Below are 25,074 nucleotides of genomic sequence, written 5' to 3' on the forward strand. Positions count from 1 at the left end.
CCGGGGCGACCAATATGACTTGGGCCCGGTCTTGGCGAATTTTCCTCAGAACCCGAGGAATCAAAGGTATGGGAGGAAACGCGTAAAGGAGTTGCGAGCTCAAACTCAACTAAAACGCGTCCCCCAAGGCTCCTTACATCGGATACTGGAGACTGCAGAATAACGGGCAGTGAGCATTCTCTTGAGTGGCAAAAAGGTCCACCTGAGGAGTCCCCCACGTCTGAAAGACGTGACGAACTACATTCGGATGTAGCCTCAACTCGTGGTCGGCAGAGAACTGCCGACTGAGACTGTCTGCACGAACGTTCGGAACTCCGGCCAGATGATTTGCCATCAGACAAATCTGATGGTCCTGAAGAACAAGTTACTTACCTTCGGTAACGCTTTTTCTGGTAGATACAGTATCTGCCTGTGGATTCCTCACCTTGTGAATATCCCCCTTGCGTCAGCAACGTTCGGAATTATTTCTTTGTAGCACGCCGGCGTGGACGACGTCATAGGAACGCGGCATCACGCGTGACTCCGTCTGACGTCACCGACCCCTTATTAGGCCTACGTCGGCGTGATGACATCAGTTCCGCCCTTTTTTCCATGCCTTCGAGGCACACAGACGGACCAATGACAGGAAATATACATATATACAATGTACACAGTACATACAAACCAAAATAGCACACAGTGCATAGCAAAAGTATCAAACCCTAAATTATTTACAAATAGATATACAAATAAAACCAGGTATAGCAGAGTGGACGCGGGGAGGCGGGTGGGTCAGTGAGGAATCCACAGGCAGATACTGTATCTACCAGAAAAAGCGTTACCGAAGGTAAGTAACTTGTTCTTCTGATAGATACATCTGCCTTGTGGATTCCTCACCTTGTGAATAGAGTCCCACAGCAGTCCCCACTCCCGGAGGAGGGAGTCCACCCTGCTACACCAGGAAATCTTGGAGGACAGAACACGCGAAGTGGCCGTCCCTCCTCACCTCGGTATCCAAGCAGTAGTGCTTCGCGAAAGTGTGGAGGGAGGCCCAAGTCACGGCTCTGCAAATATCCTCAACAGGTACACCTCTAGACAATGCAGAAGTAGCAGACCTTGCCCTGGTAGAATGAGCTCTTATACCCTCAGGAGGGTCCTTACCCGCCAGGGAGTAGCAAATCTTGATGCACAGGATTAGCCACCTGGAAAGTGTGCGCTTGTGCACCGCTCTGCCCTTCCGACAGCCAGCAAAACCAACAAACAGCTGGTCGTCCATCCGGAAGTCTTTAGTTCTGTCCAGATAAAAAGACACCGCCCTCTTAGGGTCCAGACGATGGAGTCTCTCTTCCTCCTTAGAGGGGTGAGGGGGAGGATACAAGGTAGGAAGGGTAATGGACTGTCCTAGATGGAAGGGAGTTACCACCTTAGGCAGAAAAGCAGCCCTGGTCCTAAGAACCATTCGTTCAGCATGAATGGTCAGGAACGGGGGCTTAGAACTAAGAGCTTGAAGCTCACTCACCCTCCTTGCCGAGGTGATTGCTACTAGGAAGACCGTCTTGAAAGACAAAAGCCTCAAGGGACACTTGTGTAAAGGTTCAAAGGGAGAACCCATCAAGAAAGTCAAGACAAGATTCAAATCCCACTGAGGCACGATAAACGGAGAAGGAGGGAACTTATTAGTAAGCCCCTTCAGAAACCTCAAAACCACTGGAGATTTAAAAAGAGACGGCTGATCCGGCAAGCAAAGAAATGCCGATAACGCCGAAAGGTAACCTTTGATTGTAGCAACAGCAAATCCTTGCTGCGCCAAAGAAAGAGCAAACTGTAAAATATCAGATAAATGAGCCCTCAAAGGATCAACAGCCTTCTCCCTACACCAAACAACAAATTTAGACCATCTATACGAATAGATGGACTTGGTGGAGTCACGCCTGGCAGAAAGAATGACATCCACCACATCGTGAGGGAGAGAAAAATAGTTCAGGTTGCCCTGTTCAACCTCCAACAGCGCTTGAAGAACCTGCGCAAGAGTGAGCATCTTGAAATTTTCTTGTTTCAGATACAAGTTCAAGATCCTGAGATCCAGGATTGGCCGAAGCCTGCCATCCTTCTTGGGGATCAGAAAATACCAGGAGTAGCATCCCTGACCCCTCTCCTGCTCCGGAACCACCTCTTTTGCACCCTTTCTGAACAGTGCCAGGACTTCTTCCTGCAAGAGAAGCAGGTGGTCCTCCGAACAATAACCTTGGCAAGGAGGGTAATTGGGAGGGAACTCCTGGAAAGGAAGAGCATACCCATTTTCTACGAGATTGAGAACCCAAAGATCTGATGTAACTGATTCCCAATCCCGTAGAAAATGAGTAAGCCGACCCCGGAATGGCGGATCTAGGGCTGCTTTGCTGTTGTAGGTGGGGAGTAGGTATTAGAGGAGGAAGTAGAGGAGGAAGAGGTTTGACGTCCACGTCCACGACCCTTCTGTCTACCTCTATAAGATTTGTACAGAGGGTTCTGTTGTTGCTGCTGTTGGTGGCCTTGTCTGAAGGGACGAAAGGAAGATCTGCCAAAACCCCTGAACTTCCTGGTGGCTGTACCTTTCATCTGCAAGCCCAAAGATCTAGATCTTTCCAAAGCCGTATCCGCTTTTTTTCCAAAGAGACCAACTCCGTCAAAAGGTAAATCCAAAAGAGTAGCCTGTACATCAGCGGAAAACTCTGAGGACTTTAACCAAGCAGCTCTTCTGGTAGCCACTGAAGAACCCATTACTCTAGCCACAGAATCTGCAGTGTCCATGCCACTCTGAATAACTTGGCGGGCTGCTGCCTGAGTGTCTAAAACAACTTCATTAAAGTTTTTTCTGTCCTCCTCTGGAACTTTAGCAGACAATTGTTTGACCGAGTCCATTAGGGCATGCACATATCTACCAAGTAAACAAGTAGCATTCGTTGATTTTAAGGCCATGCTACCCGAGGAAAAGACCTTCTTAGCGGCTTGATCCAATTTTCTGGAATCTTTATCTCCAGGAACTTGGGGAAAAGAGCCTGCTGATCTATTCGCACAAGCAGCCTGAACCACCAGACTCTCCGGTGAAGGGTGAGATGTCAAGAACTCCGGATCTCCAGGAGCCACCCTATAACGTCTCGCCACCGATCTAGACACTGCATGTGCAGACAAAGGCTTTTTCCAAACTTCCAGAATTGGCTCGGTCAGAGCTTCAGTGAAAGGCAAAGTTGGCTCAATGACAGAAGAAGGTGAATGTAAAACTTCTGTAAGGATATTAGATTTGAACTCAACCGTTGGTAAAGTTAAGTTTAGCAAATCAGCAGCTTTTCTAATTACCATATGGTATGGTACCACATCCTTGGAGGGTGCATCTGAAACTACAGGTAAACCCCATTCAGGAGAAAGTTCAAGACTGCTTGCAGAATGAAGATCTTCAAAATAATCATCATGTTCTTGAATCTCGCCTTCCTCCACTTCAGGTTCCATATACTCTTTCTCCTCCAATAGACGTTGGACTCTACGTCTCGACCACTCCATACGGATCGAAGTCGACGGATCCGGTAACGACTTCGATGGAGTCGGAACCGGCGTCGACCGAGGAGCTGGAATAACAGGAGGTAGAGAAACAGGAACCGGCGTCGAGTCTTGATCCAAATTTCGAGGTCGCTCCAGAGTCGGCGAAGCCGTGCGCGGAGTCGATGACCTCGGCGGCGCTGAACCGATCCAAGAAGGATATGGAGTCGGCATGAAAGGTAGAAAAGGCGCCGGTGCATAAGCTTGGGGGACACCCAAGTTAAAAGACAAAGGACCCATAGGACCCGCAGGTGCTCCAGTGGGGTACATTGCCCTCGCATATACTCCATACATCGCATTTAGGAAATGCGATGGATCCTGACCAGGAAAAGAAGGGTAAGAACCCATTGGTGGATTCGTAGGAGGCTGTATTGGATTCGGTTCCTCCTGATCCTTATGACTTTCCGGTTCATCCTCCGGAGTCGGAGACTGATGAACTTCCGCGACCTCATCATGTTCCGAAGACTGACCCGAAGTCAGATTCGGATCCAGTTCCGGCTCCGGTGTATGTTCTCGAGATCGTACCGGAGTGGTACCACCAGTAGGAGACGGAGATACAAAGTCCTTGTGATGCTTCCGAGAAGACTTCTTCTTAGAGTCCGAAGACCCTGAATGATGGTGAGAACTATGCTTCTTCCTCTTATGTTTTCTCTTCGAGGAACTCGAAGCATGCCCAGAAGCTGACTTCGACGCCGACTCCGATCTGACTCTCGACCTCGATCCCGATTGTGTCTTCGATCGCGACCTCGAACGTGACTTCGATCTTGACTTCGGTCTTGATCTGGAGTGTCTCGATCTATATATCGAAGATCTACCGGCTTCTTTACCTTTTATCTTGGCTAAAAAAAGTTTCGCTTCCCGCTCTCGCAGAGCCTTCGGATTCATCTTTGAGCAGGATCGACAGCCCTTGACGTCATGATCCGATCCTAAACACCATAAGCAATATCGGTGATCGACATCATCCGGGCACACGAGCCACACTGCTTGAAACCCGTCTTCTTCGACGACATCTTCGACGAAGAACAGAAACAGTAACAGACAAAAAGTAACAAAGTCTCTATCTGTAACCACAGAAGATCCCGAAACCGTTAGCGTCGACGACGCGGAAAAAAGGGAACTGATGTCATCACGCCGACGTAGGCCTAATAAGGGGTCGGTGACGTCAGACGGAGTCGCGCGCGATGCCGCGTTCCTATGACGTCGTCCACGCCGGCGTGCTACAAAGAAAAAATTCCGAACGTTGGTGACGCAAGGGGGATATTCACAAGGTGAGGAATCCACAAGGCAGATGTATCTATCAGAACCCAGGACCAGAGACGTACAACCTCTCTGCAGAGACACTGCGACCCCACTCCTCCCTGCTTGTTGATGTACCACATCGCGGTCGTGTTGTCCGTCAGGACTTGCACTGACACACCGCGAAGGGAAGGGAGGAAGGCCTTGAGTGCCAAACGTATCGCCCGCAATTCCATAAGGTTGATGTGAAGCAACCTTTCCTCTGGAGACCAAAGACCCTTGACCTCCAGATCCCCCAGATGAGCACCCCACCCGAAAGTGGATGCATCCGTTATCACCATGGCCACCGATGGAGGAAGTTGAAAAGGCTTTCCTTGCGACAGATTGCCTTCCACGCTCCACCAAGACAGATCCGCTGCAGTTTCTCTGGAGATCCTCACTGACTCCCTGAGATCTCCGTTGTGCTGATACCACTGCCTGCGGAGGCACCACTGGAGTGCCCTCATGTGCCAGCGTGCATGGTTGACCAACAAAATGCAAGAAGCCATCAGACCGAGCAGGCGAAGAACCTTCAGGACTGGAACGACCGCTCCATTGTAGAACAAAGGAATCATTTCCTGAATGTCGCGAATCCTTTGAGGTGGAGGGAATGCACGACAAACAGTAGTGTCCAGCACTGCACCTATGAACAGGTTGCGCTGGGAGGGCACCAGGTGAGACTTGGGTACATTTATCGAAAAACCCAACTTGTGCAACAACTGAGTTGTCTCTTGCAGATGATGGAGCACCTTCTCCGGTGACTCCGCTTTGATCAGCCATCCAGATACGGGAATACAGGTATCCCCGACCTCCTGAGATGTACTGCCACCACTGCCATCACCATTGTGAAGACTCGAGGCGCAGTAGTAAGACCAAACGGAAGGACCGCAAACTGGTAGTGTTGCGACCCAACCGTAAAACGGAGATACTTTCTGTGTGACTTCAAGATGGGAATATGAAAATACGCATCCTGCAAGTCGATCGACACCATCCAGTCTTCTTCTAGCAGCGCTTGAAGAACCTGTGCAAGAGTGAGCATCTTGAACTTTTCCTGTTTCAGGTAAAGGTTCAAGATCCTGAGATCCAGAATTGGCCGAAGCCTGCCATCCTTTTTGGGGATCAGGAAATACCGGGAGTAGCACCCCTGACCCCTTTCCTGCTCTGGAACCACCTCTATCGCACCTTTTCGAAACAGTGCCAGGACTTCTTCCTACAGGAGAAGCAGGTGGTCCTCCGAACAATAGCCCTGGCAAGGAGGATAGTTCGGGGGAAATTCCCGAAAGGGAAGACCATACCCATTCCCCACGAGATTGAGAACCCAAAGATCCGATGTAATCAATTCCCAATCTCTTAGGAAATGGGTAAGCCGACCCCCCACTGGACCCACATGATCCGGAATGGCGGATCTAGGGCTGCTTTGCTGCGGTGGCTGGGGGCTGGGATTGGGAAGAGGAGGAAGAGGAGGAAGTGTGACGGCCCGAGCTCGGGCCCTTTGCTTGCCTCTATAAGATTTGTATAATGTGTTTTGCTGCTGCTGTGGCTGCTGCTGGGTTGACTTATAGGTTTGAAAAGAAGATCTGCTAAATCCTCTTGAACGTCTTCCAAAAGGGCCCCTGGTCTGAAGGCCCAACGACTTTGCTGTTGCTCTGCTGTCTTTAAAGCGTTCCAAAGCAGCGTCTGCTTTTTTTCCAAACAATCCAGACCCGTCAAATGGAAGATCCATTAATGCCGCCTGGACATCTGTGGAAAACTCACTTGACTTCAGCCACGCAGCTCTTCTTGTCGCTACGGAAGAACTCATGACCCTCGCCACAGAGTCCGCCGTGTCCAATCCACTTTGAATAACCTGCCTTGCTGCAGCTTGAGTATCAGAGATTACCTCTTGGAAGTCTTTTCTATCCTCCTCAGGTATCTTGGGCACCAACTGTTTCACAGTGTCCATAAGAGCGTGGATATAACGCCCCATCAAGCAGGTTGCGTTTGTGGAGTTCAAAGCTATACTGGCAGAGGAGAAAACCTTTTTAGCAGCCTGATCTTGCTTTCTCGACTCCTTTTCTGCTGGGACCTGCGGAAATGCACCTGTAGATCTTTTGGAACAGGCAGCCTGCACCACCAAACTCTCTGGCAGAGGATGAGAGGTTAAAAATTCCGGGTCTTCAGGAGCTGCCCTATACCTCCTAGCTACAGCCCTAGATACAGCAGGAGCTGATACAGGATTTTTCCAAATCTCTAAAATTGGATCCTTTAAGGTATCATTAAAAGGTAGCAACAGTTCAGTCACTGATGAAGGAGAATGAAGGACCTCTGTGAGCAGATTAGATTTAAATTCTGCAGTTGGTAGAGCAATGTTCAATAAACTTGCAGCCTTCTTTAAGGTGTCACATCCTTTGAGGGCTCATCAGAAAATGAAACAAGGTCCCATTCAGGTGACAGTTCTAGGCCACTAGCTACAGACAGGTCCTCAAAAGGGTCCTCAGATTCCTGTAGTTTGCCCTCCTCCAGATTTTCCTCTCGATATCTTTCTTCCTCCATCAATCTCTGGGCTTCACGCCTTGATCTTTGCTTCACATTCGAAGCCGTCGGATCCGCAATTGACTCTGACGGAGCAGGAGCCGGCGTCGAACTCGACGTCGGACGGGGGAGAGATCCACGACGTCGCTCAGGGTTCGGCATCAAAGTTGATGGAACTGGCGTCGAAGGAATCGGAGTCATCGATCTCGGCGTCGATGGCTTCGGAGTCGAAGGCCTCGCCGGAGTCGGATAATGCCAATGTGGCGTTGGAGCGGCATAAAAGGCATAAAGGGCGCAGGTGCATAGGATTGAGGAACACCCAGACCATATGCCATCGGACCCATGGGACCAGCAGGAGCCCCAGAGGGATACATAGCCCTTGAATAAATTCCAAACATCGCATTCAGGAAATGCGTAGGATCCTGACCTGGAGCCGGGAAGGCTGGGTACGAACCCCCAGGTTGCTCTTGAGGGCGTGGAGTCGAAACGACGTCGATCTCCTCTTCGGGCTGGTGCACCGGAGTCGTACGACCTTCGGGCAGCTGAGCCCCTCCCTCTCCAACCTCCTCCTCCTCACCTTCATCCTCCCGACCTGAAGGATGGGATGGGTCCGGAGATGGAACCGCTTTCTGCTTTGGCGAACTCGGCGAATTCGCATGCGACGCCTCAACTTCGGCAGCCTGTTCTTCCGAAGCCGAAGATACTACCATCTTCTCGACCAGCTTCACCTGCGACTTCGGCTTGGAACCCGACTCCTTCCTCGATCGATGTCGGGATTCATGGGTTCTCTTTTTATGCTTCTTTTTTGAAGATCTTGAAGCATGGGCCGAGGACGATTCCGATCGCGACCTCGATTGAGACCTTGACTTCGATCGTCGAGTCTGCGACCTTGATTTCTTCTTCTCCTTTCCTTCTTTAAACTTGGCAACAAGAAGTTTTGCCTCTATTTCCCGGAGGGCCTTTGGTGTCATCTTCTTGCAGGATTGGCAGTCCTCAACGTCATGGTCGGAGCTCAGACACCACAAACAGCATTCATGTGGATCTGTAATGGACATTATCTTGTTACATTCTCCGCAGGCTTTAAACCCGGTCTTCTTCGGGGTCATGTCGATAGAGAGAAGACAAAGAGACGCGGAAAAAAGGGAACTGATGTCATCACGCCGGCGTGGGCCTATTATAGGCGTCGGTGACGTTAGCGGAGTCGCGAGCGATGCCGTGCCTCTATGACGTCCGAGTCCACGTCGGCGCGAAGCTACGAAAAGAATTTCCGAATGTTGCTGACGCAGGGGGATATTCACAAGGTGAGGAAACCACACGGCAGATGTATCTATCAGAAGAAATCAGTAATGGACACGAATATCTGGAGCTCTTTACAACTTTTGCATTGAACACAATAAACAACAACCAGCAGCTATTCTAATGCCATTCATTTAAGTTAAGCAATACCAAATAGCATTGGGATGATTTTTCAATTGAAATTCAGTTTAACGAGGTGTGTTTTTAGACCAACAGTGGGTGACAAATTGATCAGTTAGAAATGGCAAAACACTGAAGACAATTCTCTACTGCGCAGGCATATATGTGTGCAATCGGCATGATGCACACAATGACATAACTTCCGGTAGGCTGGGTGTATTTGTTTTAAGAAATGCGCACATATTGGAGGATATACAGCTCAAGTGTCTTATTGTCATTCTGATTCTGTATACAATAGGACTGTTAAAGTTCTACATATATTTTTTTTACATGACATACTTTAGAATGATGTGCAACTAACCTTCACTGATACTTCATGCTAATGAGATGCCTCGCCAGAGGCGGGCCAGGACCTTGCTAAACCTCTTATATGAGAAGAAAGAAGAAGGTTACCTGGGGATTTGCTGGAGTTCCATGTTGCACATAGAGACTCAAGGCCTTGTCGCAGTTGCCTTCTTTGATGAGGTGAGTTGCATAAAGAGCAACAAACTTGTGCAGGACATTGTAATTCTGCAAGAGAAAGATACATTAAATAACTTCTTGTTAATATTGATAAAACTTGATCATCAAATACACTCATCCAGCCACATACTCAGTTGTAGCAGCAATTAAGGTAATACTACAATAATTCGTAGCAACTGTAATCCACTTGATTGAGGCTTCATAGCATCGCTGATTTCATACAGGCCCAATGCCCAAGTTATATTGACAACAGAAACAGTTCTCCCTTTTACTACTATTATTGTCGTTCCAGGCCAACAAAATTACAGCATACAGATCCATGAAAGATCAAAGGTTTAGGATAGAAGTTATTATTAGACATACCTCAAGCAGATAATAATACGGTTAGTTGACAAATGGCACAAGTACACGGGAAAACACTAGAGATTGGAGGATCTGGGGAAGAAATCTAAAGAGATAGCCTATTGCCTGTGCTTAAAAAGAGAGTCCCTCTAGAACAGAACTCTCATCCACCCACCACTTTGCCCCAGGATGAGTCTAGCACAGTTGTACCTTCACCTACTCTCCCTGCTCGACAGGAGGCAGAAACAACACCAATGACAAAGGAGTCATCTCAGCTCCAATATGAAATGTCTGCCAAAATCGGAGGAGCCAAGCTAAACCTCAGGAATGGATACTGGTTCCATAAAAGACTAAAGCTCTCCCCAGTTCTTAAAATGGATAGTAGGACGGAATAGGCCCTTGTCCATGTCCAGGAGATGCAGCGGCTGACAGAATATGTTTGATTGGCTGGAAGAGGTCCAGAGGGTATGTGTTCTCTTCAAGAGGAGCTGGTGACTGGAACCGAAACTGTCACAGGCAACAATACTGTGCCAAAGCGTACATCCTTGCAGTGGAAAAATCAAAAACTGAAGGGAGCAGTGATCCCTAAACTATTTCCATTGTAGTTTGAGACACCATGAGAACTTCATTTTAAGCCTTGCTCGTGGTACCAAGACTAAACAATATGCCATTCCAGTAACACCGCGATACAAAAGGGGATGATGGACGGAGCGTTTGAACAAATCAAACACTCACCCCCAGTCAACTGATCTGGGTTTAATCCATCACCATTCTTTAGTTCACTCAGCCACCCCAGTTCAGACAAGGGGCTAAAGAACGGTGATGGATTAAACCCAGATCTTTTGACTGGGTGTGAGTGTTTGATTGATTCAGATGCTCCGTCCATCACCACCCCCTTTTGTACCGCTTTTGGCCGCCATAAGTGTGGCAGGGTATGCTCAGACGTGAGTCCCTTGCTCACTTTGCCACTGGATTCAAGCAAGCCGGGCTGAAGATGGCTGGAATGCCAGAAACCGGTCCTCGGAAGCTTGTTTCCGGTCCAGGGAAGACATGGCTTGGCAGTTCGGGCTGGACTGTTCCCATGAGGCACAGGGTCAGACTGATTTGCATATAGCCATGTCTGAACTGGGGTGGCAGAGTGGGCTAAAGAACGGTGATGGATTAAACCCAGATCTTTTGACTGGGTGTGAGTGTTTGATTGATTCAGATGCTCCGTCCATCACCACCCCCTTTTGTACCGCTTTTGGCCGCCGTAAGTGTGGCAGGGTATGCTCAGACGTGACTCCCTTGCTCACTTTGCTACTGGATTCAAGCAAGCCGGGCTGAAGACGGCTGGAATGCCAGAAACCGGTCCTCGGACGCTTGTTTCCAGTCCAGGGAAGACATGGCTTGGCAGTTCGGGCTGGACTGTTCCCATGAGGCACAGGGTCAGACTGATTTGCATATCGCCATTTCTGAACTGGGGTGGCAGAGTGGGCTAAAGAACGGTGATGGATTAAACCCAGATCTTTTGACTGGGTGTGAGTGTTTGATTGATTCAGATGGTCCGTCCATCACCACCCCCTTTTGTACCGCTTTTGGCCGCCATAAGTGTGGCAGGGTATGCTCAGACGTGAGTCCCTTACTCACTTTGCCACTGGATTCAAGCAAGCCGGGCTGAAGACGGCTGGAATGCCAGAAACCGGTCCTCGGAAGCTTGTTTCCGGTCCAGGGAAGACATGGCTTGGCAGTTCGGGCTGGACTGTTCCCATGAGGCACAGGGTCAGACTGATTTGCATATAGCCATGTCTGAACTGGGGTGGCAGAGTGGGCTAAAGAACGGTGATGGATTAAACCCAGATCTTTTGACTGGGTGTGAGTGTTTGATTGATTCAGATGCTCCGTCCATCACCACCCCCTCTTGTACCGCTTTTGGCCGCCATAAGTGTGGCAGGGTATGCTCAGACGTGAGTCCCTTGCTCACTTTGCCACTGGATTCAAGCAAGCCGGGCTGAAGACGGCTGGAATGCCAGAAACCGGTCCTCGGAAGCTTGTTTCCGGTCCAGGGAAGACATGGCTTGGCAGTTCGGGCTGGACTGTTCCCATGAGGCACAGGGTCAGACTGATTTGCATATAGCCATGTCTGAACTGGGGTGGCAGAGTGGGCTAAAGAACGGTGATGGATTAAACCCAGATCTTTTGACTGGGTGTGAGTGTTTGATTGATTCAGATGCTCCGTCCATCACCACCCCCTTTTGTACCGCTTTTGGCCGCCATAAGTGTGGCAGGGTATGCTCAGACGTGAGTCCCTTGCTCACTTTGCCACTGGATTCAAGCAAGCCGGGCTGAAGAAGGCTGGAATGCCAGAAACCGGTCCTCGGAAGCTTTTTTCCGGTCCAGGGAAGACATGGCTTGGCAGTTCGGGCTGGACTGTTCCCATGAGGCACAGGGTCAGACTGATTTGCATATAGCCATGTCTGAACTGGGGGTGGCAGAGTGGGCTAAAGAACGGTGATGCATTTAGCCATGTCTGAACTGGGGTTTTGTACCGATTCCAGTAACACCAGCAGATATAGGAACATCAATAATATGAAGTATCCATAGGCAAAAGTAAATCCTCGTTTTGCAAAGGGCCAACCCCAGAGGAAACACCTACTTGTTCCTGATGGTGCTCTATCTTTAAACACACACAAATGTGATTACAAAAGAGGCTGCTGTGCCCCTTCTGAAAATGACACAGTGTTACTCTGCACTTCTTAAGGCACCCTTTGTAATATTGTCTTGAACCTCAGATCTCTCATGAATATCATTTGCTTTCCAAAACTTGCAAAAGCCAATAACAGTTAAAGAGAAATTACTCTGTATCATTCTTGACTTTGCATGAATCTTTATTGGCACAATTTAGCTTGTACTGAAGGATCCACAATTTCAGAAAATGCCAGCATCAGCACAATGCAATTTGCCCCATGTATCGCTCTCGGTGAGCAATACCTTAGTGCCAAATGGCTTAGAATGAACAGGCCTCATCACAAACTGCTAATGTGCAAACGACCATCCTGTTCAGGGCTCAAACTGCCTCCAGCCTTTATGCAAACAGTCTGTCCTCCACCAACAGACAGACAGACCATGGTACTGATGCTGCCGGCAAGAGCAGTGACCAAAACACTGTGTCAAACACTATGCAAATATTTCAACTCCCAGAACAATGGGTGTCCAGGAGGCCTATTGACCTTATGTCCCATGGATCTACTGTCACAATTCATCAAATTCAAGCTTTAATAATTTAATTGGTATGAATGGAGTCTTAGCTGCTGCTTCCTTCTGACCGTAGGCATCCAGATTGCCATCCGTCCCTTTATTTTGATTCTCTTTTTTCTGGACTCGGGCATTATTCTGGCTGCAGCATGAAGCAGTGTTCAGTGCTCAAATTAAGAAGCACAAAATTAATGACACTGAGCACTACTTACACAGAGCCCCAAGCTAAATCAGGAACATGACCAGGAAGCATCTGGACCATCCACAGCTACGGCTACTTTTACGCCACCCAGAGACTCTGAAGCTGAATGCGCACAGCTATTCACTCACTCCCCGCCCAGTATCAATCAGCACTGCCTCGTTAAGATGTACATTTTTTAAATAATATCCATTTGAAAGTGACATGAAAAGAGGGATTAAGTGGTGAGATCCTACAAGCTTAACAGACAAATTCACTGGTTTTGTGATAAAAAAGCCAACAGCACAAGCAAGCATGCAGTGTCAAAGTCATTTTTATAATTTATCAACAATTTTTTTAGATGATGTTCCCGTTGTAAATATGAATCTTGCTGAGATCTGTGCACAAATTTATGATCTATGGATTAGACTCCTGTTAGACATTTGCTCGCACTGGAAACAAAATGAACAAAAAAACCAAGAAAATACCTACTTTATGATTTGAAACACACAGGAACACTCAGAGAGATCCAAGCTCTACATTGTGATATGTTGCATGAATTAAAAGCCCATGTATGACAAGGGTATAGGGCTTTCACATATAAAAACAAGTAACTGGACCTGCACTGCTGTGTGGAAACCAGTCAAGATATGTAATAAATATGAACATTGCTCCATGTCAGCTAACATCAACCTCAAATTATTACGTTTATTTTTCATCACTAGTTAAGTTGTAAGGGGCTACACCAAGCAAAGGGAGGAAACTGACCTAGATGAAGATGTTGCATGGAATGTCATCTAAGAGGCCTAGGCATGCCCAAGTAAACACATTTTCTGCTTACCTCTAGGTGAGATATTTGTTACATCATAAAACCTCATTCAAATGAAATGTCATTTGTCCTTGTGCAGTTACCTGCTTAGATGCTGTTTCAATGCACTTCTCCCACTGTCCCTGCTCCGCATACATGTCCAGGGCTGCCATTACATCGACTCCCACCAGCTAGCAAGTGAAACAAAAACAAAGGTGATGAGGAAGAAACAGACGACACTTCTTTGCTACACCTAGCTGTGGCAACCCAAAGCTTAATCACCCTTATCCTTAATCACTCAGAACAAAACTTGTTTTATTTTTAGAAGAACAGTGGAAGAGATTTATGACCACTGGAGACATTACAGACGTTCCTCACAGTTCCAATCCTTGATCCAAACTTTAAAGGCTTTAAAGGCTAGCTGGTACTTTTACTAACCCTTTAGGCGTGTGCCTTTGCTTCTGGGGACTTCTATGCCATTTGTTCAGGTGACCTTTTACTTCAATAATTTGGTGCCCTCCAGGTTCCTCAATCACTCAGACTTCAACTTGTTTTACTTTGGGAAGAATAGAGGATACAGGTGTATTGCCCATGATCACGTTAAAGTGATCCTTATGTTCTCAGTCCTTTAGCCCACTTCAAAAGGATGGTTAATAATTTTACCATTTCCCTTTGGGTGACCTTTCACATCTGTGGAAATCCATGCCAAAATAGATTACCTTTCAAATATAGAAGTTCACATCTTGAAGGGCAATAGGACAATTATACTGGACCTTTCCCCTACCACTCAGGGCTGTAGAACTTTCTTCTGGCACGACAAAAGAAAATATCATGTCTATGATGCTGTTGCTGGAGGAGAACCTCCTTCATGATAAGTTATGTCTGTGTCTGCCAGGGGACCACCACTAAGAGAGTTGGTCCTGTCATGCCCCTCATTATGTGGCACACTGACAAATGGCATGCAACAGCAGGGTACCGAATCAACAGTGAACCACATTTGGGACACTCCTGAACTCAGATCCATATCTGCTAATTACTCAGATTTTAGATTCCAAAGAAAGGGCGCCCTGCGGTATAAAATGACTGACATTTTGGTTAGGGTGGTACTTTACAACTTCTTCTATGCAGAATAAGAATTCTGCATCTGTCTAGAAGAGGGTCACATATTTCAGCACAAGATTGGGAGAAGGGTACCTTCATGCTGTTCAATTGCAGCAGGACAAAGACAATGTACAGTGAAATGGGGCAGATGGGCAACCATGAGCTCTAAACAGGGTCTCTAAACACGAGTTGGATGGTACCAAGTGGTGTGAGTAGGTTTTACGTGCTGTGGAGAAGTTAAACAGGGTAAACAATGCTGTAAATTGTATGCATTTTAGGTGCTTAAAATGGCAGTGGAAAAGACGTTCTTACCCTGTCCACTTTGCCTTGATTTTTTAAGTACTGCTTGTAGCGTTGATCTACATAGTCTTCAAACCTAAACAGGAAACACACTTTTAGTATTGATGGTTAAACAACAATGTCAACACACAGGACCAATTCCGAAATAGAAAGCATCAACGAAAGCAGTCAGATGAAGCAACAGACCTAGGAGGATACTCAACAATAGCAAGTTTGATTATGTTGACTGACCAACACCAAATCTACCTTCAACCACAGTGTCTAATTGGGACTCCAAAATATTCTAACTTTAAAAACAACATGGACATGTGCACTGATAGCCACTTAAGGATATATGTTAATACTGAATGGTTACTCAGTTCAGTTCAGAAATCTTTATTCGATGAATAAAAAAAATCATAAAAGCACATATATACAGTTAAAAAGGATTAAATAAAATCTCTGAACTCCATGTAGAAACCGTCAATATAGATAAAAGGTAGAAACAAATTTTATCTTAAACATTGATTAACTCAGACCTCTAGTGTTTCTCAGCCTTACTGACACCTTGATAAAATTAATAATACAGCATAAAGTGTGTGCGTCATTTGCTCTTTGTAAAAAGAGTAAGGCAACTTTGGCATGACGAAACTTTGCCTGTTTTAAAACGCTACCAAAAATTTCCTTCTGGGCGTCCTATAATAAGGGTATAAAAGTACAAAATGAAGGGTGTCCTGCGGAGACCGATTGTCGCAGCCGCAGGCACCCTTCTGCTCAATTGTTGAGGTAAAACCTGGTGGATCAGCCAGCATATTAGGTAATAAATTGAGCCTAAAACGAGCCATTAAAAAACGATCCTGGGCGTTATGCATCAGATACAGATAAGGTTCCATACCCACACTATTCTTAATGAGACAATGGGCTCTGACTGTGCGTTTCGAGGCTTCCACTCGTACTCTACGTGTGTCAAACTGATCAAGTAGCATTTTTTTAATCTTCAGTTTTCCCAGGTTTGATACGGCTCTGGGGTTATTAAAAAGTTCCAACTCATCTAGATCTTCTAGAGTGTCCTTAATGTATTTAAGCCATGGGATCTGCTGGCTTCTGTCCCTATTCAGACAGTCTCTCATAATTTGTCTGCTTAGATCAGCCTCTGGGTTTCCCCAGATTCTTAACCATGCCATAATTGGCCTAAGCTTGACCTGATCCTCCATGAACGGTCTACCTAATTCTCTATGCGCAATTATTGCCGGGGAACTTGCTGGGATTTTTAGAATCCTTCTTAAATAATTATCTTCCTCCAGTTTTAACTGCTTGATATCCACAAAGTCCCACACTTCTGCACCATACGTGGCTTTCGTACTACTTATGGCACCATATAGGTTCATAAGCTGTTCTGGGGACCCGCGGCCAAGCCTACGGGCAAAATTTGTTATGGCGCCATTTTTTTTTTTTGCAGAGTTTTATATAGCGCGAACTAGACCCGAACCGAATCAGGTATCAGAGCGCTTTACATAGCACCAGCTATGTTACATGAGGACACACTTGAGGAAGAGGTGTGGCGCCGCGGCCAGGGCGACTGACGCTGGAATCTGGAGACCACGGTTCGATCCCCGGCTCCGGCGGCAGGTTAGCCCAGCACCATGTGACTCTGGGCAATAGCTCGCTTAATCTTCCCGACGGCCCCCCAGCGCCTAGAGACCCTTACGAGTGATTGTGCGCTTTACAAATGTGGACTTTACTTTCATTTTAGGCACGGGGAGATTAAGTGATTTGCCCAGAATCACAGGAGGTTTTTGGCGTCGTTACCGAGACTCGAACCCAGATCCCCAGGTCCGAGGTCGAGCGCCTTAGCCGTTAGGCCAACTCCTCGCCATTTGAGGATAGGAGTTTGGAGAACCGCTCTTCTACCAGAGATTTAAATTTCAGTGCCCCATCAAAGAGCAGCCCAAGGTAAGAGAAAGACTGCACCTTCTCTAGGGTGTGGGACCCTATCTTATATACACATTTCCTACAGGGATTCATGCCTGCCAGCATCACGAATGACTTACTCAGATTCACTGACAGATCTAAAGTGTTCATGAAATTAGTGAAGCCGTCAATCAGACACTGCAGGCCCCTCGGAGTGCGGGCAGGCAGGACCGCGTCATCCGCGTACAAAAGCACCGGTATATGGCGCGAGCCTGCTTTCGGACAGTCTGTATTTAGGGCAATCAGGGACCTCTCTAAATTGTTAATGTAGAGCGAGAAAAGGAAAGGGGCAAGAATGCACCCTTGTCTCACTCCACTGGTGCACGGAAAAGGTTCTGTGTTCCCCCCATCCATATTATAGCGCACTTTTGCGGTGGTGTCCCGATGTAACTCCCTAAGAATACCGATCAGACCTGGGTCAATGCCCATCTCACTCATCATGGCCCACAACTTGCTCCTGTTCACATTATCAAACGCAGCCGCTAAATCCATAAACCCCATGTATATGGCTTCATTGCTGGCTTTGGTGTTTTTAGCCACCAGCATATAAAGATTTAAACATTGGTCACTAGTGGACCTTCCTCCTCTAAAACCATACTGGGTATCTGCGATAACACTATGTTCTTCAGTCCAGTCAATGTTTATGTTTATGTTTTCGTGATTTGTATTGCGCGCAAATACCCTGAGGTGTCTCGGCGCATATGGATTTTCCTAGGACAGAGACCAGCTGAGACAATCATTGATCAAATAACCAGGTTTTCAGTAGTTTACGGAAAATGACGAGAGTAGGACTGGTTTTGATGGACAAAGGAAGAGAATTCCAAAGCCTAGGAGTCGCCACTAGGAAACGTCTGTCTCCCCAGGTGGAGGTTCTAGTACGAGGGACTGGTAGGAGCCAGGTGGAAGATGAATGTAGGGATCTGTTAGGGACATAAATCCGGAAAGCATTCTTCAGGAACCGAGGTCCAGTGTTGTAAATGGCCTTATAGGCGATACAGAGCGCTTTAAATTTGATCCGACTTCTGATTCGTAACCAGTGAAAGTGACGTATGGCCGTGGAGGTGGAGTGGTGTTTAGGGATGCCAAGAAGAACTCTACCTGCCGCATTTTGGATAGATTGGAGCTTATCTAAGATCTGTTCTTGCGTGTTAAGGAAAAGAGCGTTACCGTAATCCATTTTGGAAAAAATAAGAGTGGTAATCAAGGTTTTTCCTGCTGATGCTGGGAGATATGGAAGTAACTTCTTAATTTTCCTCAACATGTAGAAGGAGGATAAGACCACTGTGTTCATGTGATGTTTGAATAGGAGTTTGTCATCTAACATAACCCTGAGGTTTCTGACCTTGGCAACTGGGACTGGCGGTGGACCAATTTCGCTTGGCCACCAGATGGAAGACCATTCCGGAGAGAGGTTGCCAAAGGTCATGACCTCGGTTTTGTCCGAGTTTAATTTCAAGCAGTTACTCGACATCCAGGAGCAGATGGCTAACATTCCCTCCTGGAATCTCGAAGCAACAGTTGATCCATCCTTATGCACAGCCAACACCAGCTGGGTGTCATCCGCATAGGTGGTTAAACACAACCCGTGTGCTTTAATGACCCTCGCCAAGTCCGACACATACATGTTAAATAGTGTCGGACTTAGCGAAGAGCCCTGGGCACCCCACAGGGTAGAGTAAAGAAGGGCGAGTAGAACGTGCCCTGCTTCACCGCCTGCGTGCGGTTGGCCAGAAATGAGGCAAGGAGATCAGATGGTTAATCCCTAAAGTTGAGACACGGTCGATCAGGATGGAATGATCGACCGTGTCAAAGGCCGCGGACAAATCTAAAAGTATAAGGACTGCCGACCCGCCTTGGTCTAGGAAAGCCCTGATCTCGTCCGAAGCCTTTATCAGGGCAGTTTCTGTACTGTGGCCCTTCCTGAACCCGAATTGGGTATCATCTAAGAGTTGATGGTGATCGATGAACTCAGAGAGCTGTTGGTTCATAAGTGATTCAAATATTTAGCAGGGAATGGAAGGCAAGCGATGGGTCTATAGTTGGCTGAGTCAGCGGGGTCAAGGGAAGGTTTTTTAGGAGCGGTTTAATGACAGCTTTTTTTCATATTTCCGGGTATAAGCCTGTCAGGAAGATGGAATTACAAATGTCCATGAGGGGAGGCGTAATAACATCAGTGATTTGATTCAATTTGGAAGGAGGACACGGATCTAGAGGAGAGCCTGACCTAATGGAGGTAGCAAGTTTACTAATCTGTTCAGCCGAAACTGTATGAAAATTGGAGAACGTCGGTCTGGGAGATGAGGGCAGGAGATGGGGCTCAGAGCCCTCAGGGTGGATGTGGGAGGAGAAAGCTGATTATATATTGGTAACCTTGGTGGCAAAGAATGTGGCTACCGAATTACAGAGCTCTTGAGATGCCTCAATGGAAGGATCTGTTGGGGGATTAGAGAGGGTGTTAACTACTTGAAACAAATTTTTAGCCGAGTTCTGGGCAGACTCAATTTGGGATAAGAAGAAGGTGCTCTTGTGCATGACAATGGATCTCTTATATATAGCTAGCGCATCTTTATAAGTTTGCTTGTCCAAAGGACTGTAGTGTTTGCGCCAGTGTCTCTCAAGCTTCCTACAGTACTGTCTTTGGAGTCTAAGGTCCTCAGTAAACCATTGAGCAGATGGAGTAGCGCGGTTGGGAAAGATGGATTTAATCGGAGCTACCCGATTGACCGCATCCTGGATCCAGTCGTGGTACATGTTAGATACTAAACCGGGATTAGAAGAGGCCTCATGAAGGGATTTAGTCAGGGTATGAGTAAGTAAAGGGATATCTAGGTTTTTCCAGACTCGAGTGCTCTTGGGAATGCGAGCTTTAGACTGTGGAGGGTTAGGATTATGGGCTGTCATAGTAAAGATAACCGCAAGGTGATCCGACCACGCTAAAGGGAGGACGGTGAGCAGCGAGATGTCAGAGTTGTTAGTAAACAGACCGTTGAGCGTGTGTCCTGCTTGATGAGTGGGACCTGCAACTAACTGCTGTAGTCCAACAGCTTGCAAATCGGTGATAAGTTGGATAGTGTCTTTATCACCGGGGGCTTCCAAGTGAAAGTTTAAGTCTCCTAATATAGTATAATCAGAAGGTCCTACCGAAAGTTCAGTAAATTCACCAAGAGCTGATAAAAAACGTGTGCGTGGACCAGGGGGGCGACATAAAAGAATGCCTTTGAAGACTTGGTTATAATTAAGAGTGATGGAATAGGCAAAGGCCTCGCAGTCCGAGCGGTGAATGAGTTCTATTTTGGTATGATGTAAGGCTTTATGAATAATAGCTAGCCCGCCGCCTTTACCGATGGCTCTGTCCTGCCTTACCACACAGAAACCATCCGGAGTGGCTAAGCAAAAATCCAGACCAGAGGCAGCATCGCCCCAGGATTCTGTAATAAAGAGAATGTCAAGCTCTTGGCTGGTGATGAACTCCCTAATTTCCAAGTTGTGTTTAGGAAGGGAGCGAGCATTAATGAGCGCCACACGGTAAGGGGGCCGGGACATGAGGGGGATGGGGTAGGTAATCGGAAGGGGGGAGGGGAGTTTGAAAATACAGCCAGGGCATGTTGCTGAAACAGATGCAAGGCAGGTGGCAAGGGGCAGAGACTGACACCGTGAATTGACGGCACCTAAGTTTAGCTCCTTTAACTGAGATGGAGAGTAGCGCAAAGGAGTACCAGTGGAGTGGGCATCCTTAGGGCCAGGGGCTATGGCCCTGGGCCTGGTACAGGCGCGGACGGGCGCAGGCGGGCTTGCCTTAGGCGCACCTTTGGCGCGCCCGCTGCACGTCAGAGGAGGCATGCGGTTTATATGCCGGTGGTGGCGAGCAGCTAGACTGCTAACCTCGGCGAAAACCGGAAGTGGCGTAGCATACTTCCTGGTGAGACGATCCATCCCTCCACAACAAACTGAATACTCAGTGGTGGACCGGGGAACACGCCCAACAACAGCACAAAAGTAAGTTATAATTCAAAATACATTTGTGACATAAAACAAAATTAAAAGTGATTTAAAAACCGCTAGGAGCGCTTCTAAGTGAGTCTCCACCAGCGTTTTGTTTTTAAAACGAAGCTTTAGGTAGCATAAATGGCGCTGATGCGAGCCTGCAGCTGCATATTAGTAATCAATGCGTGGTGATGTCCCAAACGAATCCCAATTAGCCGTTCAAGGATTACCCGACCCAGGATTTTGGCTGAGACATCGATCAGTGAGATGGGTCTATAACATTGAGGGTTGTCCCTGTTACCCTTCTTGAAAATAGGGACAATTACTGCGGTGGACCATGAGCGAGGTAATTCAGACTTGACTGCCGCATTTAAAACCCTCGTTAGAATGGGGGCCCATTTCCTCACGTCGCCATGCTTCTGTATCACAATTGGGGTGGGTGGGGTGGGGGGTTGCGTGGGGTTGGGAGGGATGGGTGCTGTGTTCTATGTTTTGTATTATTTTTCCTTCTCTCTCCTTCATTCTCCTTCTTTCTTTTTCCTCTCCTTTCCGTACCACTTCTTTCTTTTCTGATCTATCTCCTTGCTCTTGACTGGACAAGTTGTATCATACATATGATGTGTTTGTATATCTATACTCAGACTAGGCGTGCTATATCATTGGGTATCCAGGTATCTGGTGGTGGTTTTCGACTGTATTTCATCTTAAGTAGCAGAACAATATGTCCTTTACATGATGCGCCGAGTACTATGTTTTCCCTTGGGTCTCTTGGTACAACCATGACACATACACCATTGTAAATGTCACATAGAACGCTGTCCACTCCACTTGGTACAACCTCTCTTGATCGATTGAAAGTTTTATCCATGAATGTTAAGGGTCTGAATCAACCCGTTAAAAAACAAAAGATATTAGAGTATTTGCGGAGACAAAAGGGGGACATTGTTCTGCTACAAGAAACCAAGTTGGATGCTAAACAATTCTATACTCTGCGCAACAAGTTTTATACAGAGGTTGTAGGATCAAGTGCACTCGGTAAAAAGAATGGGGTTCTGGTATTATTGTCAAAGAAGTCCAAGGTGGAGCTACTGTCATCCTCGTCAGATGAAAAAGGTCGCTGGGTTACGGTGAAACTCACTAGGGATAATACGGAATTCTTTGTCACTAATGTTTACGCACCTAACACTAATGATTTAGAATTCTGGCAGGATTTAGTCAAACAGATTGCAACGGTACCTGATACGGCGATACACATAATTGGGGGTGACTTTAATCTTCCGTTTGACCCGGCCTTAGATAGGGACTCTAAGTGTACATTCAAGCCAAACAAGTCACATAATGCCTTCATCAAACTATGCCAACAATTCCATTTAATTGATGCGTGGAGAATACAAAACCCTACTGATAGAGACTACACATTCTACTCTCCCCCTCACGACTCGTTCTCCCGTATTGACTACATTTTCATTACACAAAATGGCGTAGCAAGGATAGAGGATACTTCAATTGAGCCAAGGGTACTGTCGGACCATTCATGTATATCTCTATCCATCAATAACATTAAACCGTCCCCTAAACAAACGTCCTGGAGACTCAATGAAGAAATCCTGCACAAAGAACAGAATAGGACTAAAATCCTGGAGGCTATTAGATCTTATTTGGAGACTAATGTGAGGGGGGACACTTCAGAGCTAGTGCGTTGGGAGGCCTTGAAAAGCACAATAAGGGGGGTGTGCATCAAAATCCGTTCAGCAATGAATAGGGATTGTAATGCGAAGTTAGAAGGGTTGGAAGCTGAGATAGCTACTTTAGAGAATAAACACCAAATGACAAGGGACCAGGAAACGTTCAATATCATGACCCACAGAAAATACGAATATAACAAGCTAGTGAGCGAAAGGGCGGGAGTGTGGCTGGATAGGAAACGAAGGTTTAAGCTATGTGAATCTAACAAAGCCGGTAAGAGCCTGGCAGCATACTTAAAATTTAAAGTACAAAAGAATGCTATTAATGTTATCAAGGACTCGGCGGGAGTCGCTCATTCGGACCCCCAAAAGATAACCGAGGTCTTTAAAGACTTTTATGAGGACCTATACGCTAAAAACGAGTTGGTGGTGGAGGACAAAATTCAGGAATATCTACAAGAATGTGTACTACCGAAGTTAAAGCCTGAGGAGCAACTCAGTCTGAATGGGCCGATCCTGGCTAATGAGGTGGAAAAAGCGATCAGGGGGTTAAAATGTGGGAAAGCGCCAGGTCCGGACGGCTTCACGGCCAAATTTTATAAAAGTTTTGCAACGGACTTGGTTGATCCTCTTCTAAACCTCTTTCACGAATTTACGGAGTCAGGAGAAGTCAAAGGCACGTTGGCAGAAGCGACTATTGCAGTCCTGCCTAAGGACGGCAAAGACCCGTCACTTCCAAAGAACTACAGGCCGATTTCCCTGATTAACCTTGATTGTAAATTACTAGCCATGATCTTGTCAGCCCGTCTGCAAAAAGTCCTCCCTACCCTAGTACATCCGTCTCAAGCGGGTTTCTTAAAACATAGGCTATCTAGTGATAACACCAGAGTACTGGCCCATGCTCTAGAAAAAACAAAGCTTTTGACAACCCCCACGGTGGCAGTCACACTAGATGCGGAAAAAGCCTTCGACAAGGTAGATTGGTCCTACCTTGAGGCAGTTTTACGCAACTTCAACCTAGGAGAGACGTTTACTAAACTCGTAATGGCTTTGTATGCCGGCCCTACTGCTAAGGTCAGAGCGGGCGGCTCCTTCTCTTCCTCTTTCTGCCTAAAACAAGGGACGAGACAAGGCTGCCCACTATCGCCTTCTCTGTTCTTATTGGCAATAGAACCCTTTTTGTGGCATATTAGACACAATGAAGCCATTGCTGGGGTTCCATTTGGTGATTGCACTGTAAAATTGACTGCATACGCCGACGATGTCCTGATCTTGACGGAAAAAGCTGACGAGGCTATCCCGGCCTTGATGGACACAATTGAGGGGTTCTCTAGAGTCTCAGGATATAAATTAAACAAGGATAAAACAGAGGTTAAGTTACTAAACAACATCGGGGATAAAGGAATTCTGGGAGCATCTGGCCTTACCTGGCAACCGAAAGCTTTTAAATATTTGGGCCTAGACTTTGAGAAGGACTTGATTACGACTCTGAAGTTAAATGAAGACTCAACATTAAAAAAGATATCCACTTTGCTAGACAGCTGGTCACCAAAATTTTTGTCCTGGTGGGGTAGGGTTGAGACTCTAAAAATTATGTGCACGCCTCTAGTTAATTACCTGGCTAGCATGCTTCCCATGACTTTCTCAGACGAATTTATTAAGAAGGTAGACAAGCTGTTCGGAGAGTTCCTATGGCGAGGGAAAAAAGCCAGGATATCACTTAAAAAGCTGCAGCTAGCAAAAGATAAGGGCGGCCTGGGCCTGCCCTCGTTTAGGAACTACCAAACGGCCTTCCTCTGTAAGCAAGGGGCACTTTGGCTGGTTGAGAATACGTCCTACACTCCAGTATGGCTAACTTTTGAACGGTCGTTATTGGCAGATGCACCCCTCTCGTCTCTCCTCACCATGGATCTGGCCCATATACCTCACTCTAAATATATCCTTCTAAATACCAGAAGAGCACTTCTCCGACTTGACCAGTACCATAAGACTGCTCGGGTGATTAAGAGATCCACCCTACTCTCACTATGGCATAACCCTAAGATCCGGATAGAAGGGAAAACCCTTTTTTGGGAAGTGTGGGCTGGGAAAGGTATACACATAGTGAATGACCTCTATGATAATGGCAGACCCCTGCCCTTTTCGACATTACAAGAAAAGTTTAGCTTACCACCCATAGAATTTTACCAGTTCCTAAAACTGAAGGCCGCTATCTC

At 46.9% G+C, this 25,074-nt stretch overlaps 1 protein-coding gene across 1 annotated transcript in view; it reads right to left on the reverse strand.

Annotated features, from left to right (window-relative positions):
• The window catches only part of IFT172 (intraflagellar transport 172), a 1,142,656-nt gene that overhangs the window by 244,003 nt on the left and 873,579 nt on the right, over positions 1–25,074 (reverse strand). The window contains exons 38-40 of the mRNA XM_078650113.1: positions 15,252–15,315; positions 13,943–14,029; positions 9,208–9,324 (exon numbers count right to left, since the gene is read on the reverse strand). Of these exons, the coding sequence (XP_078506239.1) occupies positions 9,208–9,324; positions 13,943–14,029; positions 15,252–15,315 (268 nt within the window). The remainder of the gene's footprint in view (positions 1–9,207; positions 9,325–13,942; positions 14,030–15,251; positions 15,316–25,074) is intronic.

Source organism: Lissotriton helveticus, chromosome 6, assembly GCF_964261635.1.
Source record: "Lissotriton helveticus chromosome 6, aLisHel1.1, whole genome shotgun sequence".
Classification (NCBI taxonomy): domain Eukaryota; kingdom Metazoa; phylum Chordata; class Amphibia; order Caudata; family Salamandridae; genus Lissotriton; species Lissotriton helveticus.